Source organism: Vulpes vulpes, chromosome 12, assembly GCF_048418805.1.
Source record: "Vulpes vulpes isolate BD-2025 chromosome 12, VulVul3, whole genome shotgun sequence".
In the NCBI taxonomy this organism is placed as follows: domain Eukaryota; kingdom Metazoa; phylum Chordata; class Mammalia; order Carnivora; family Canidae; genus Vulpes; species Vulpes vulpes.
The window spans coordinates 71472276-71490000 of NC_132791.1; the positions used below are offsets into that span (position 1 = coordinate 71472276).

General features: G+C 49.6%; 1 protein-coding gene across 1 annotated transcript in view; it reads right to left on the minus strand.

Moving 5' to 3' along the window:
* Window positions 1–17725, minus strand: part of ADAMTS2 (ADAM metallopeptidase with thrombospondin type 1 motif 2) — a 229386-nt gene that overhangs the window by 145799 nt on the left and 65862 nt on the right. Inside the window, exon 3 of the mRNA XM_072728815.1 lies at window positions 9345–9504. Coding sequence (XP_072584916.1) covers window positions 9345–9504 — 160 coding nt within the window. The remainder of the gene's footprint in view (window positions 1–9344; window positions 9505–17725) is intronic.

Genomic DNA, 17725 nt, shown 5'->3' on the forward strand with positions numbered 1-17725 from the left:
CCTGACCTGCCTCTCCTCCCCCAGGATCCCCACCTCAGCTATGTCACCACCATCCACCACCCTCCTGGAGCTGTCCTTTTAAGAGCCAGGAGCTGCCCCTGATCCCTTCCCTCACACCCACGTCCTGTGAGCTCTACCTCCAAGGCGCATCCTGAACACATCTGCCCGCCATCTGTCATCGGCCACCAGGACCACCCAGGGCACTACACACAGGCCTCCCCGCTCCCACTCCACTAAAAGTCTTCCAAAGGCCTCTTACTGCTGGGAGAACAAAGCCCACCTTGCACCACAAGTCCACTGACCTTGCCCTCCCTGCCTCCCCAGGCCCACTGTCAAGTGTTTCTGCACCTGCTGCCCCCTCTATCTGAAGCAGCATCCCGGGGCAGCCAGGTTTGTGTCACCTCCCGCCTGGGGTAGCTCCCTCCCTTACCTGCCCTCTCTCACGTTAATTACCCTTTTCTTGGACTTGATCTCATTCACGGATCTATCCCTTGGCCCACTGTGTGTCCCTGCTGGCTGGTGAGCTCTGAAAGAGCAGGGACTTCACCTGGCTTGTGCCCTGATTCATCCCCAGCACCCACTCCAGCCCCAGACACAAGGGGAGTACACAGTGAGAATGGGAATGAATGAATGAGTGAATGAGAGAACAAAGGTACCCCTCTAAGCCTCAGTGTCCTACCTCAGGAGTATAGTTATCATTCCTATTGTCTCCCTCCAATGATTGAGGAGCAACAGCAGGCACCTACTTGGTCCGTCCTGAGAGTCAGTGCGATCCACCTCCCTGCACAGGCCCCACTCCAAGGCTATCCCTTCCACCTGGTCCTGGCCTCAGACTCCCCCGAATCCTGAGCAGCCTCTCACCAGAGCCCTGACCTTGTTGCAGACGTGCACCTCACCCTGCCTGGACATCCCCCAGGAGGTGGTCCAGCCACACAGTTCCAGATGAAGCCCACACTCCAGCACTGAGCCCAGACTGATGGGGCCAAATCTCAAACTTTAGGAGAGACGCCCCAACCCTGGCCACAGCAGCTGGCCCAAGTTCCAACCACATGTGAACATGTGTGCACATGCAAGGAGGAGGGGGAGCCTGAATGTGGGAGGAGGAGAGAGCCAGACACCAACATTCCCCCTAATTGTGTGACCTCTTCCCAGCTTGGTGTTCCTTCAGGGCCAAGTGCATGGCGCTGTTCAGTATTAATTTCAAAGAGAAATGGGTCAAGGAAAATTGGAAATTTTTCTAGAAAACACTTTAGGCATGAAGCCAGCTGAAGTGTCTAACACCCTGTGGAGATTTCTGAGAGGAAATCAGGCCTCTGCTCATGGGCACAAAGCAGCAGAGTTCAGACCCTGGGCCCAAGCCCAGGTTCTGCTTCTGGGGAAGGGCCTCCTGTACCCTTTGGACATCCCTGGGGCTCTCTGTAGCCCCATCCCCCTGCACTTCTCACTTGCCATAAAGCTCCTCTGCATCCTCAAGAGGCTTGTGTCCTGGGAACCTGTCCCTCTGCCCCTCATTGTGTGGACACAGCACACAGGAAGCCTATGTCCTTCACAATTGTCCTGTGGGGGTACCTGAGGTGTAGAGAGAGGCTCATCGGGGTCCTCAGGGATACTCAGGCCCAGCTGCTCCCACCCCTGGCAGGCCAACTGGTACATCTGAAGCACAAACACCACAGACATGTTAAGTTGCCCCTGGAGACATCACATCTCTTCCAGACATATCCCAGTCAGCTGTATTGAGGACCTGCAAAGAGCAGGTCATACAGAGCCCATGGCCAATGCAACAACCAGATGCACCACTTTTGCTAATTAAACTCCAGACGCATCCAGAGCAGACACAGCTTCGCTCCCCAGCTGCGTGTTATCTGGAAACCAGGCATGGTTACCTCGTGCCAACAAAAAGCTCTTTGGGAGACATGTGCAACACAAACGTAAGAGAAGGAATGAAGGAGCAGCCAGGGCAGAGGAGCCTGAGACAAACAGCCCGAATCACATGGATGGGTAACAGCAAGCACAGAGCAGATGCCATACTGGGGATGAGATGAGGAGGAGCTTGTCTAACCCCTACCATGCCTACCACCACCGCCTCTGTGCCATTACACTCGTTTTACAGATGAGTAAACTGAGACCCCACAGAGCGGGCGGAGGGGGGGGCAACCTGCCCAGGCAGGTACACTCGCCTGGCTCCTCTGAGAACTCATGACTCATCTCTGAGAACTGTCCCTTGCATCTGAGTGAGGGCCACACCCAGGGCAGAGCCAAGTCGCTGTCCCCAGGTCACACTCATCATCTGTTCATGGTACTCCAGCAAAGATCAGGTCTCTCCTGGGCCACGTTCACTTGGCTGGTTCCACCCCTGAACAAGATCCCACACTAACTCAGGAGGAGAGAGGGAAGAAGAGGTGGAGGGACGGCAGGCCAGAGACACAGGGACAGCTAAATTTATATCTGAGGAGAGCAGCTGAGCACATGGGCTGACCTCGCCAGCCAGGCAGAGTGCCAGTCACAGTCTGTGTCTCAGGGGGCATGCCTGGCAGTCTTCACTGCAGTAATGCCTCCTCCCTCCTAACCCACTAGACAGGGCCCCCGTCCATGGACCCCAGGGAAAAAGCACCCCCACTTGCCGACAGCTCTGGGGCACTCTCCCAAGTCTGACCCCAAACAACTCCAGGCCTGAGAGAGTGTGCAGCCTCTGTTGTCCCAGTGCCAGCCCCCACCCACCCCTCCAGTATGAGGCCACGTCACCACGCTGGCATCTCCTCCAGCGGTCCAGGAGGCTGACCACAGAGCGACGGGAGTGCTGAGGCCTCTGCCAAGGGTGCGCTCAGCTCTGAAACATGCTTCCCAGAGCCGAGAGCCCAGCCAGCTGCCTTGGGTTTCACAACCAATGCTTGTCCTTGGGTTTGCTCTGGGCTCAGAGATGCAGGCACAGCCCAGCAGTAGAATGAGGAGGAGGAACTGACGGGGGCCCCAGGAATGGTGCACCAAGGCATCCAGGTCTTCGCTGCATCTCTGAGCTGGCTGGGCAGGACCTGACGCCAAGACTGGTGTGAGAGCCCCCAGGTCACCATCTGAGAGGGCCAGCCCTATCCACAGGGCTCCAGTGAGCAGCTCAGCAATGCCTGGGCTGGGGACACAGAGAGAAGCCCCCAGACACCAGCCAGGCCTGGGGCTCAAGGTGCAAAGCCAACCAAGGGCCTCTCTCCCCACTCTGGCAGAACCCTAGGCTTCAACACTTAAGATACTGTGTAGGCTGAATCACATCCCCCATGATGTCCACAGCCTAATCCCCAGACCCTGTGAGTGTTGCCTTTATGGCTAAGGGGACTCAACCTATCCTTAATTTAGTTAAGTGGAAGACCCTGAAATAGGTAGTCTCCCGATCATTGCCGTGGGCCAAACTTAATCACATGTGTCTTTGTAAAAAGGACACAGACAGAGAATGGACGACAGAAGAGGAAACTGTGCCCACGAGTGCAGAGACCAGAACGATGCAGCCACCAGCCGAGGGATGCCAGTGACCACCAGAAGCTGGGAGGGGCCAGGAGGAGGTCCTCCCGCTGAGCCTCCAGAGGGAACCGACTGTACTGACACTGTGATTTTCACCCCATCAGATCTGCTTTGGATTTCTGGCCTCCAGAACTGTCAGAGAACAAACCTATGTTGTTTCAAGTCACTGTTTGTGGTAATGTTTCTTGGTCATCACAGGAAACTGACATTGGACATCCACCACCGTGGAGAGTGAAGCCTCCCGAGCTGGCCCCCAGCAAGCTAGCACCCCCTCCACATAGTCCCTAGGCCTCAGCCTCTCCCTTACACCTCACACTCACTGCATCACTGACATAGGCCCAGTGATCCACCTGCCACTGAGTGGAGCCTTGCCCACCTCCCACCCCTGGCCTGGCCTGACAGGACTCCATTCTCCCCACTTCCACCTCCTGCTCCCTGCTTCCAGGCAAGTACTAGCCCAGCCTAGACTGGGCCTCCTCTTCCCACACCCACCAGAGAGACCACAGTGGGCTGGCTGGGACACAGAACTCTCTCTTAGGCCCCTCTTCTACCCAGGCATGCCCACTGCTGGCAGGACACCATCCATCCACACTCTGGAACACTCCAGGCTGCAGCTCCCAGCATCAGCTCTGGGCCCTGGCTCCTGGCCCTGCCCACCTACCTCCACCTTCACTCTCATGACAAGCCCTGCCCTGCGCCTCAGAAGCCTGAAAAACTCCTACCTGGCTCACGCCAATGTCACAGGATGAACAGAAATGTGCAATGGGTCAGCAGAGGAAAGACTATGGGCCGCCGGGTAGGGACTGCTGGCCGGCCATGTGGAGAAGCCATGTGGAGGAACAGCCAGTGCCAGCACCCTGTCCACGCTCTCTCACCGGCCTTCCTTGGCAGCGGCAGGACAGAGCACTCCCGAGGGCGGCGTGCCTCCTCTGCCTGCTAGTGAGGATGCCGCAGCCTGACAGCCGCGGGCAGAGGCTTGGCACAGTCTGCTTCCGAGGCGGCGGCAGCCAAGGTCACGGGCACAGAGCTGTCTGACTTCTCTTCCTCCAGCCAGTGCCTGGTGCAAGGTAGGGCAGGAGGGCACCCACCTAGCAGGAGCACAGAGCCCCTCCTCTGGCCCGTGGGCCTGTGGGGGGCCTAGAAGAGCAGCCCCCAGAGGGGCACAGAGGACACTTGCTCCTCTGCCTCTCATAAGCACAGGTGGCCATGGGGGCCATGATTTATTTGGCTCATTTGGTGCTTTTTAGAAATGTGAAGCAACATTTTAAAATCATGAGAGTTTACATAAAAGTTCTGATGTCTGGATTCTCTTGACAGTGAGAGGATTGCTGCCCCAGGCCCACATTCCCACCAGGTTGTGGTCGGGGGAGCCAAGGACAGGGCTGCCCCTGTGGATGAAGCCTCTGGTGGGCCCTATGCCCACAGTGAGGCTAGGGCTGGATGCCATGTGCCGCCACACTCACACTACTGTTTTCCTTTTAGTAGAGACACGTTCTTTGTGCCGATTGTTTATGTCAAAAGGAGGGAAATGAAAGTTGGGCCAAGCACTCTCCCTCTGCCACCATCCCCACTGGCATCGCCTACTGCATCCTGCCAGCCTCTGAGTTTGTAGCTCTTGTCCTTGGATGGCAGGACTTTCTGCTAATGGCACCATGTGCCTAGCAGGGAGGCCACATGCCCAGCTTGCAATCCAGGGATCTTTCCCACCCCATGGGGATCTTCAGCCTCCTGCACACAGCCAGGCCCTTAGTGCCAGTAGCAAGGCCAGCTTTGTGCATATGGTCTTGGGGCCAGCCTAGCCATGCCATGGCCCAAGCTCTCCAGGCCCTGCAGTCTGGCTGAGATTGGACCAGAATCTGGCAGAGGTAGAGGGAAGAGGCCCTGCCTGAGTTGCACCTGAGCACTATCCCCAGAGGAGGAGCGAAGGGTGCCCCCTCGTCCAAAGATGTGCATCCTGTTCGCTGTACAGTCAGCCGCGTACAGGAGGGCTGGTTCACTTCCTACATAAGCTAAATAGTGGTCCTTCCTGGGACCTGTGAACGTTACCTTATATGACAAAAAAAGACTTTGCAGATGTGATTAGATCACAGATCTTGAGACAGGGGTGCAGAGGGGGAGATCATTCTAGATTATCTGGATGGGCCCTAAATGCAATCACATGCATTCTTACTTGTAAGGGGGAGGCTAAGGAGATTCACACATATACACACACAGAAGACCAGGAGGCAGAGACTGGAGTGATGTGGCCACAAGCCAAGGGATCCCAGCAGACACAAGAAGCTGAGAAAGGCCAGGAACAGATTCCTCCCTCTCCCCACAAGCTCCAGGAAGGCCCTGCCAACACTTGACTTTTGCCTGATGATACTCGTTTCAGACTTCTGCCTTCCAGAACTACCACAGAATCACACACTGCAGCTGCTTTAAGTGACCCGGTTGGTGGTAGTATGTCTTGGTAGCCAGAGAGTAGGAGGGAGTGACATGCCAAGTCACCAGCACAAGTACTAGCCCGACCTAGACTGGGCCTCCTCTTCCCACACCTGCCAGCCCTGGCTCCCCATCAACAACCCCAGTCAGGGCTGACAGATGGCAGCCATGGCAGGGCTCAGGCACAGGCCCAGAACTCCTAGCGGGACCCTATCCCAAGTGCAAGCACACACCAGGGAGGCTGATGTTACACTGTCCCCCAGCATCATGTCACCCTGGGTACAGGGCTGGCTCAGGGTGGCAAGAGACAATGGTGCACCTGGGAGAGGCCTGGCATGGAGGAGGCCTGGAAATGCCTCAAACAACTGTCCCCAAAAGGACCCCCAACCCCCTGGCCTCAGCTCTGCCCTCCTGCCCCTGCCAGGCTCCTGGGCCCAGCAGAGTGGAGCAGAGATACTTCTGCAACATCTGCAGCACCACAAGGAAAGCAAAGATCCCCCCTCTTCTCCCTTAACCCTTCTAATACCCTCCCCTGGGGCCCAAAGGCAGCACTGTTATATGCTAGGCTGCTCTGTGCACACATCAGACCCTGGCCTGAGTCTATGAAGACACATTAACACCTTCATTTCCCATTCACTTCCCCAAGGCAGTCTGCAACCCAGCAACCAACCTCAGAGTTAGTGATGACAATTCCCTGAGACTGGGTAAACCCCTAAGATCACTCCAGGAAGGCTGTTGGTTGCTTAGGGAAAGCAGGACAATGAGTCTCAGGACCCTGGAGGGGCTGTCTGGGACACCCTCACCCACCCCCACCAGGCACCCTTACCCCTAATCCTACACCCAGCCAGACACCTACCTCCCAGACTGGAAGGCCCAGAACAGATGTTTCCCCTTCCCCAGAGGACCCATCCTATCCACTGCCCATCACGGTGGTTTCAAACCCGCTTCCAGGAGTTGCCCTGGGAGAGGGAGGAGGGAGCTTCAAGTCCATGTGTCCTGTTTGCTTCAGCCAAAGCCACACTGATATATCAGGGCCCCCATTAGAGTTCACTAGAAAAAGGGGTCCCCTGGCTTAACACACACACATGTCCTAGGGTTCTGGGCCCAGCACAGAGCAAACATGCCCAGCCAAGGACACTGCTTTTATATATCTCCTGGCTGCACCCTGGGCCCTGACAAGGCTCAGGCCAATGGAAAGCTGGACCGTCTGAGGTCACCGTGGGCCCTCAGCCCAATCCCAGCATAACATGCATTTGGACCCCCTCCAACCAGCCAGTGGGCCTCAGTCTTGGGCTGAGTGGGAAGGGACATCCAAGGAGAAATGTACTGTCTGTGGACCAAATCACCCACACAGGGTCATGCTGACCGTGGGCACAGACATCACAAAAAAGGGACTTGGCCCCAGACTCGGCCTGTGGACTGGCCCTACCACCCAGAGCCCACAGCCCAGGCCTGAGGCCTAGAGTCCAGCCTGAAATATCTTCACCCCTCACCACCTTCCAGTACAACTTAAGCTTCCAATCTGTGTGGCTTCTACTTTTCTTTTTTTTTAAGTAGGCTCCATACCCAGCATGGAACCCAGCATGGGGCTTGAACCCTGAGATTAAGACCTGAGCCACTCAGGCACCCCTCCCTAGCATCTTCTGAGGTCACTGGTTTCTGAGTTTATTCTGAGTTTGAAATTCCTTTCCTACAGTAGGCTGAGTTCCAAGCTCTCCCCAACAGTAGGTGGATGGCTGGGGGAGGGAAGGACAGATTTAATTGAAGGTACCAAAGCCCAGAAAATAAGGCGAGGCCAATACCGCTGCAGGGGCGGGGGGTGGGGAGACAGGCAACACATGGAATCTGGGATCAGAGACAGCCTCCGGCACCTGGCAGCCCCTCTTGGCAGACATCACCTCACCTAGCCTGAGCAGGACCCAGAAGCACCAAGCCCAAAGCCCATGGTGGCAAGCCCTCAGCTCTCTGAGATGCAGGCATTTCTAATCCCACGGGACAGAGGAGACAGAAGCCAGAGGCCCAAATTTGTCCCAGGGCAGCTGGCCAGTGTGGACCCTGACCCCTGGTCTGGGGTACTTCCACTGTCCATTTTCACTCCTACTCTCACCTTACGGGGTGACTCTCCATCCCTCCCCCTGCGGAGAACCCAAGGATAGGAAAGAGGCAGGAAGGCTGAGGCTGGGGAAGGCCTGGCAGACAGGCCATTCATCACTTGGGGAAAAGGATCCACCCAAAGTATTGATCGGCTCCAGACAGTGTCGGGCTTCCTGATGGAAGGACTCCTGGGTCAAGGTATCTGACACCACTCCTTTAAATTAGAATGGTACCTAATTTAATGCAGGACAGCCTGCACCCAATTTATCTGTCAAGCTGGGAAGTCAGAACTGAGAGACCTAAAATAAATGAGCCAGGGCTATTTGGGGTGACCGGAGCATCTTGGCAAATCAAAGCATGACTGGGCTGACCCAGGGGGGCCTCGGGGGTTCTCAATCTACATGCAGATGAGCCTAACTCAAGACCCAGGCCTCCCTGCTGCTGCCACCTGCCCTGACATCTGCTGCCAGGGGTCCTGGACCACAGTCTGAGGGCTAACTCAGCCCTTAACAACCAAGCACAGGCAAGGCAGCTTTATCTGGTCCCTGAGGCTCTGAGGACTACGAGGCCTGCTAGGATCATGGTCTGCCCCCAACCTGGCCTCACTGCAACCTGTTTTCCAGCATCCCAAGAATGCTGGGGGAGTTTGGGCTTCAGGTTGGCCAGGCCTTCTTGAATGGTCTGAGAGGCTGCAGCCAGGGGCTGTCACCAGACCCATTCAGAAGTTCCTTCTGTGGTCCTGGGCCCAGGGGGCACTTTGGTTCTAAGTTGAAAAAGAAAAAAACCCATTTGAGTCTATGCACAGGCCACGAAGGCCGTGGGTACACCTCTGGGGTCTCTATCATACATTTCCCTCCCCGTCCCCCCTTTGACATGTACATGTCTTCCAGAGGGAAGCAGGATCCAAACAGGATCAAGGGAGTGCTCATGACCTTCCTCTATGAGTAGCCAGGGAAGGGCAGTCAGTTGTCATTGCCGGGAAGGCAGACTGCATTGAGGAAGAGGTTGGCTGCCTGAGGTCAGCAGACATCTTCTTTAGGGGCACATGCTCAGACACATGGGCACAAGACTCAGGCCCAGGGGTAGGTCTACTCTGTGCTTCTCCTGCTCCCTGCCACTCACTGGCCCTCACACAGCAGAACGTAGGCCACTGGGCAGCCTTCATTACCAGCTATGGAGGTCCCAGACCTGCTGTCATGTGACTCCCACCCCAGCACTGCAGCACACCCACTGGGGCACGCGGTCAGTGACAGCAGGGCTCCAGCTGGGCCTGGGCAACCCCAGGGCAGGGAACAACCAGGGTCACGAAGCAGCCTTACCTGTGTCCAGGGCCTGTGGCTCCCCCGGAGGAGGGGACCTAGTGGTGGGGGGCCGGCGATATACCACATGCACACGGCCGCGCTCAGCTTCCTCGGCTGCCAGCCCCTTCTCCAGGGGTTCAATGAAGAATTCCTCCTCCTCCATACGGATCAGGCCAGCCTGCAGGACAAAAATGAGATGGTTCAGATTCCTAAAGCAGAGCAGACTGAGGATGGGCAACAGCAAGTAGAGTCACGAGGAGACCTCCCACCAGACCAACAGGACCAGAAGGACCCTGCCCAGCATCCAAGCTAGGTGCCAGGCTTGAACCCTGGGCCATGGAGAGCACAGACAGGTGACTCCAGAGGCCCCATCTGCCCAGAGCCTCCCCTTCTAGTCATTGAGGCCAGAGCCCTGGATGGTGGTGAGCCCTATCGGGGGAAGAAGCTCTGTCTGGGTCATCCCTAATCCACTCCTGCAAAGACACAAACACAGGACAAAGGCCAAGGCTGGGCAATAGCAAGTAGGGTCCCAGAGGGACCTCCCACCAGACCCCAGTCAACTGAGAACTAAATCTGCCATGGATATGTTCAGTTGGACACAAACAGTATTTTCAAAGTTCTGAACCCAACACTCAAAATGATGATATTTCATACTTCAAAACTAGAGTTCCAGTGTCCCTCATAAAACAGGTGGACCACAAGGCATACTGTCTGGCAGTGGGCACCATGGATAGAGCAGGCATCCCTGCAGCTGACCACAGTCCCCATGCTCCCACCACCTATCCATTCATCCACATTGGTCACTGGTCCAGACTCTACAGCAACTTAACTGCTGTCTCCCCCAAGACGGGGCTGTACCCCTCCCATGCGGAAAAACCTTCCCTGGACCCCTGTCCCCACCAGGATTCAGGCTGTTCCATACTCTGGCAGCCAAGACTCTCAGCCTGCCACTGCCCTGCCAGCCCCTGGCTCACACACCTCTCATGCCAGTGTCTGGGACAATCCCATCCTTCCAAGACAGCACTCACAGCTGGCCCTCCTCACCTTGGCCCTCTGGTGAACTCCCATTCTCCCTTCAGCACCTCGTTCAGATGCTCCAGCTGCCACCCCACCCTCAAGTGCAGGCACATGGCTCTACCCTCCCTTTGGCCATCCAGCCATCACCATCCCATCTAGCTCCCATGCTTTTGATTTTCCATCTGTTAGCTATAAATCAGTAGTCTCAGAGTGGGGGCCCCCTGCTGTGTTAACCTTCAGATGTATTTTCTTTAGATCACACATTTATGACCCACCCAGGGGGTTGAGGGTTTTTTTTTAAACCACTTTACTGAAATATGATTGGCATGTAAAAAGATGTGCGTAGTTAATATATACAACTCCATGAGTTTGGGAATGAGTATACACTCATTTCCACCATCACTACCAAGGGCATAAACATATCCATTATCTCTCAAAGTATCCTCTTTGAGAGAGGAAAAAGTATCCTTTTCACCATCATTTTTTCATGATTAGAACATTTTTTTATAATATTGACCCTCCTAGTAAATTTTAAGTACATGATAGAATATTGTTAGCTATAGGCATGGTACTGTATAATAGATCTCCAAAACTTATCTTGCATAACTGAAATTTTGTACCCTTTGACCATCACCTCTCATTTGCCCCTTCCCCCAGTCCCTGGCAACGACCATTCTATTCTCAACCACTACTGTACTCTCCCCTGCTATGAGTTTGAGTATTTTATTTTAAAGATTTATTTATTTATTTTAGAGAGACAGAGAAAGAGGGAGAGTATGCATGAGGGTATGGGCAGAGGGAGAGAGAGAGAGAGAGAGAGAATCCCAAGCAGACCGCCCATTGAGCATGGAACCCCACATGGGGCTTGATACCACAACCCTGAGATCATGACGTGAGCCAAAATTAAGAGTCAAACAGACGCCTAACCAACGGAGCCACCCAGGCACCCTGAGTTTGAGTCTTTCAGAGTCTACATTTGTCTTTCTGTGCCTAGCTTATCTCACTTACCATAATACCTTCCAGTTTTCAACCATGTTGTTTCAAATGGCAAGAACTCCTTCTTTATAAAGGCTGAATAACATTCCATTGTATATGCAAACCAAATTTATCAATTTGTCATCTACAGATGGACATTTAGGTTGCTTTCATGCCTACTGTGAAAATGCTATAATGAATATGGAAGTACAGATATATCTCCAATATTTTGTTTGCACTTCCTTTGGATATATAGGCAGAAGTGGGACGACTGGATCATATGGCAGTGCTATTTTTAATTTTTTGAGGACCCTCCTTAGTGACATATGTGACATAGTGACAGAACCAATTCACATTCCCACCAACAGTGCACGAGGGTTCCCTATCTCCACACCCTTACTGATACTTATTTTATACTTTTCATAATCATTCCAACAAATGTGAAGATGATATGGTTGGTTTTGATTTGCATTTCCCTGATGTTGAACACCTTTTATGTACTGATTGATCATCTGTATGTCTTCTTTGAAAAAATGTCTAATTCAGGCCCTTGGCCCCTTTGTAATCAGATTATGCTTTGAGTTGCATAACTTCTTTGTGTATTTTGAATATTAACCTCTTATCTGATAAATGGTTTGCAATATTTTCTTCCACTCCATAGGAAGCTTTTTCATTTTGTTGATGGTTTCCTTTGCTGTGCAAAAGCTTTTTAGTTTGATGTAGTCCCAACTTACTGATTTTTGCTTTGGTGGTTTATGCTGTTGGTGTCATATCCAAAAAATCATTGTCGAGACCAATGTCAAGGAGTTTTTTGCCTGTATTTTCTTCTAGTTTTAAGGTTTTCGGCCTTAAACTGAAGTCTTTAATCAATTTAGGGTTAACTCTTGTGACTGGTGTAGGACAGGGGTCTTGTTTCACTCTTTGGCAAGTGACTACCAACATCATTTACTGAAGAGATTCTTTTCCCATCTAGTATTCCCAGATTATGTTTGACCATCCCATCGGTCAAACATAATCTGACAGTATGTGTGGGACTACTTCTGGGCTCTCAATTGTATTCTATTAGTCGATGTGTCAATAACATACTGTTTTGACTACTGTAGCTTTGAGGTCTAGTTTGAAATTAAAAAAAAAAATGATGCCTCCACTTTTGTTCTTAAGATTGCTTTGACTATTTGGGGTCTTTGGTGGTTCACAAATTTTAGGGTTGGTTTTCTACCAGAATTTGGAATTTTGATAGGGTTCCATTGAATCTATAGATGGTTCTGGGTAGTAAGACATTTTAACATTATTAACTCTTCTGATCCATGAACACAGTATATCTTTCTTTTTTTTCCCATTTTATTTTTATTTTTTTTACTTTTTTTTTAAATTGGAGTTCAATTTGCCAACATATAGCATAACACCCAGTGCTCATCCCGCCAAGTGCCCTCCTCAGTGCCCATCACCCAGTCACCCCAACACCCCACCCACCTCCCTTTCCACTACCCCTTGTTCACTTCCCAGAGTTAGGTGTCTCTCATGTTTTGTCACCCTCACTGTATTCTCACTCATCTTCTCTCCTTTCCACTTTATTCCCTTTCACTAATTTTTAGACTCCCCAAATGAATGAGACCATCTTATTAACTCTTCTGATCCATGAACACGGTAAATCTTTCCATTTATTTGTGTCTTCTTCGATTTCTTTCATCAATATCTTTTTTTTTTTTTTTTTTTTGGTGTATAGGTCTTTCACTTCCTTGGGTAGATTTATTCCTAATTATTATAGCATTTTAGAGCTATTATAAATTAAATTGTTTTTTCTTTTTCAGATAGCTCACTGTTAGTGTATAGAAATTTAATTGATTTTTCTATGTTGATTTTTGTATCCTGAAACTTTAATAAATTTGGTGATTAACTCTAACAGTTTTTAGTGCAGTCTTTAGGGTTTTCTATGTATATAAGATCATGTAACCAGGAAACTTGGACAATTTTATTTCTTCTTTTCCTTTTTGGATGCCTTTTCTTTATCTTGCCTGACTGTTCTAGTTAGAAGTTCTAGTACTGGGGCACCCAGATGGCTTAGTCAGAAGAGTGTGTGACTCTTGATCTTGGGGTCATAAGTTCAAACCCCACATTGGGTGTAGAAATTACTATAATGAATAAATAAATAAACTTTAAAAAAAGAAGTTCTAATAAATAAATAAATAAATAAATTTTAAAAAGAAGTTCCAGCACTAAGTTGCATAGGCATGGTGAGAGTGGGCACCCTTGTCTTGCTCATGATCTTAGCAGGAAAATGTTTAACCTTTATAGCTGCAGGCTTGTCACATACATGACCTTTATTATGTTGAGCTACATTCCTTCTATAACCAATTTGTTGAGAGTTTTATCATGAAAGGAGGCTGAGTTTTGTCAAATGCTTCTTCTACATCTATTGAAATGATCCTAAGAATTTTATTTTTAATTCTGTTAAAGTAGTGGATCACACTTATTGATTTGCATATGTTGAAACAACCTTGCATCCCAGGGATGAATTCTACTCGATCACATACATGATCCTTTCAATGTTCTGTTGAATTCAGTTTGCTAGTATCTTGTTAGGAATTTTTGCAACTATATTCATCTGGGATATTGGCCTATAGTTTCCTTTTCTTGTAGCATCCTTATCTGGCTTTGGTATAAGGGTAATGATGGCCTCATAAAACAAGTTTGGGAATATTCCTTCCTCTTGGATTTTTAGGAATAGTTTGAGAAGGACTGGCATTAACTCTTGAAATGTTTGGTAGAATTCACCTGTGAAGTCATCTATGACAGGGCTTTTCTTTGTTTGGAAATATTTTTTATTACTAGTTGAATCTGCTTACTCATTATTGAGTAAAATCTGTTTAGATTTTCTATTTCTTCCTGATTCAGTCTTGGTAGGTTGTACATTTCTACGATTTGTCCATTTCTTCCAGGTTGTCCAATCTTGTTGTATAAGTATTCTATATAAATACATATTCATAGTATTCTCCTATGATCCTTTAATATTTCTGCGATGTCAGTTGTAATATCTTTTAAATTTTTATTTACATCTTAATTTTATTTGGCTTTGTTGATCCTTTTTATTGTTTTCCTGTTCTCTACTTTATTTATGTCTGCCATGATCTTTATTATCTCTTTTCTTTAGCTAACTCTAGGCTTAGTTCTTCTTTTCCAAGTTCCTTTAGATATAAAATTAGGTTGTTTATTTGAGACCTTTATTTTTTTTATTGTAGGTATTTATCACTATAAACTTTCTTCTTAGAACTGCTTTTGCGGGGATGCCTGGGTGGCTCAGCGGTTGAGCACCTGCCTTAGGCTCAGGTCCTGATCCTGGGTCTGGGGATGGGGATCGAGTCCCACATTGGGCTCCCTGCGAAGAAACTGCTTCTCTCTCTGCCTAGGTCTCTGTTTCTCTCTCTGCATCTCTCATGAGTAAATAAATAAAATCTTTTTTAAAAAACTGCTTTTGCGGTTATCACAGAAGTTCTGGTGTGCTGCGTTTCCACTTTTGTTTGTTTCAAGATATTTTCCCAATCTCCCTTTTGATTTCTTCTTTGACCCATGCGTTGTCCAAGAATGTGTTGTTTAATTTCCACATATTTGTGAATTTTCCAGTTCTCCTCCTGTTGTTGACTTCTAGTTTCATACCACTATAATCAGAAAAGTTACTTGGTATGATTTCAGTCTTTTGAGAGGAAGAGAGAGGGAGAAAGAAAGAGAGAGAGAGAGAGAGAGAGAGAGAGAGAGAGAGAGGCATACAGAGGGAGAGGGAAAGCAGACTCCTCACTGACCAGGAAGTCTGATTCAGGGCTCCATCCCAGGACCATGAGATCATGACCTGAGCTGAAGGAAGACACTTAACCATCTGAGCCACCCAGGCACCCCTTCACATATTCTTATGTTACTAATTAGCACCGTTTTGTTTCAACTTGAAGAATTCTCAGCATTTCTTTTAAGGTGGGTCTAGTGTGATGAGCTCTCCTCAGCTTTTGCTTGGCTGGTAAAGTCTTTATCATGTCTTCATTTCTGAAGAACAAGTTTGCAAGATAAGGTATTCTTTGTTGGTTTTTTTTTTCTTCTATTTCAGCACTCTTAATATATCCTCTCAGTTCTGTTGGCCAGCAAAATGTCTGCTGAGAAATCCACTGAGAACTTTATAGGGGTTCTCTTATAGGAGATAATTTTTTCTCCTGCTGCTTTTAAAAATATCTCTTTGTGATTTTAGACAGTTTTATTATAATGTGTCTTACAAAAGATCTTTTTAGATTGAAATTTGGGGGTGATTTTCATAAAGTTGGATGTTCAAATCTCTCCCAAGGTTTGGGAAGTTCTGAGCCATTTTTCTTTAAATGAACTCTCTGCCCCTTTCTCCCTCTCTTCTCCTTATGGGACTCCACTAATGTGTAGATTGTTTCTCTTAGTGGTGTCTCATAAGCTTTCCTCATTCCTTTTCATTCTCTTGCTCCTCTGACTGGATAATTTCAAATAATCTGCATTCTAGCACATTATCTTTTCTATGTGATCCAGTCTGCTGTTGATGCTCTCTATTGAATCTTTCACTTCAATAACTGTATTTTTAAGCTCCAATATCTGTTTGGTTCTTTTTTATGGCTTCTATCTCTTTGTTCAACTTTTCAATTTGTTAAATTGTTTGTCCTCTCCTAAAGCTCTCTGAACAACTTTGGAACAATTATTTTGAATTCTTTATCAGGCTATTAATGTATCTCCATTTCTTTCAGATAGTTACTGGGAGTCTACTGTCTTCCTTTGATGGTGTCACATTTTTCTGATTCTTCAAAATCCCTGTAGTCTTGCATAGGTTTCTGCACATTTTCAGGCTTTATGAACTGACTTCGTTAAGAAAAGACCTTCACCTGCAGGTGGGAGCACACTGGCTCATGCTGTGACCCCAGATCTAGTGGGCAAAAGCAGGGCACCAACTGCAGGGGGTGTGTGGTGGCTCTGAGTCCAAGGAGAGGCAGGGTGGGTAGGGAGGACATGATGTCTCATTGACTTAGGCTGCTAGGATCCACAACACTGACAGCTGTGTGGTCTTTGCTGAGTACTGCAGGAGTCTGCAATGGCTATAAGCACTGTTGGGATCTTTGGGGGCACCTCCAGGTCCAGTGACTAGGGATCAGGGTAAGGAGTGGTGGTGGCCAGAGCTAGCGGTAAGCACATACTCAGCCGTGGGGACCAGATGCAGATGCCTGGGTAGTGACAGGGTCTGGTTGCAGACATACACACGACAAGCTCCAGGACCCACGGCCAAGAACCAGAGCCAACAGTAGGCAACTAGCAGTTACCAACAACCCGGCTGTCAATGTGCACTCCCATGACTGCAGGGTCCCACCATGGGTGCATGTGTGGCAGTGGAGGTTGGTGACTACGAGTCAGGTCAGTGGCATGCATGTGCACAGCTGGAGGGGCTAGCCTTGTGTGTCCATGGCTATGGGGATCAGCCACAGGGTCTAGGCTGGTGTTTTGCACTTGTGTAGCCACAGAGGCAGGGCAGGCTGCTGATGCAGATCCCATGCTTAAGGGGATGGGAGGAGGGAGCGGGATGATTCAAGAAGCTAGTTTCTGTGAATATGAAAGCCTTTGGGGTGAAACCTCCGTGGTAAAATCTGAGGGATCCACAGCAGCTGTGCTGGCCACTGGTGAAAGCTGCTGGTACCCCCTGCATAGCAGACGACTGGGAACCACGGCCACTCCTCATGCTAGTAACTCCTGCCCTTCTTGTTCCAGGCTGTCTCTAAACATCTCAGCTTCACTGGCTTCTGGATGGGATGACATGGACTGGGTCCTTTGTTCATTGCCCAGAGAGGCCGAGAAGCTGCTTGCTCATCCCACTCTCCCTCTCCCAGTGTGGGAAAGTCTTTAGTGCTGGGGAGTTCCCTCTTGGCACTGAGCAGTGCTGGCCTGGGGGGACAGGATGATGTAAACAAAATGAAGCTGCCTTCCTTTTCTTCTTGTGCCCTTTTTCTCAGGGTTTTTGTTCTACTGCATTGCTAAAAAGTTTCTTAAGTGGACTCCTGAGCTCTCCCAGAGATGTTGTTTGTGGATAGCTGCCTAATTATTCATCTTTGTTGGGGGATGGAGGCTGAATCCTCTACTCTGCCAATTTGGTGACCTCACTCAGGGCTTTTTAGAAGCTTAAATTAGTTGCTCCAACTTAAGAATCAGAGGATTTCACATAAATGACCAGATTTTCAAATTCTCAAAACATCAGAACAGCTGGCACTTCCTGTTGCTCATCTGACATGCTGGCTTAGCTGGCACTAGCTAGGGGTTCCCTCACGTTCTCCTCTCAAGCCTCCAGAGACAGCAGAGGCATGCCAACACCTTGACTTTGGCCTCCAGGCCTGTGAGAGAATAAGTTTCTCTTGTTTTCAATAATG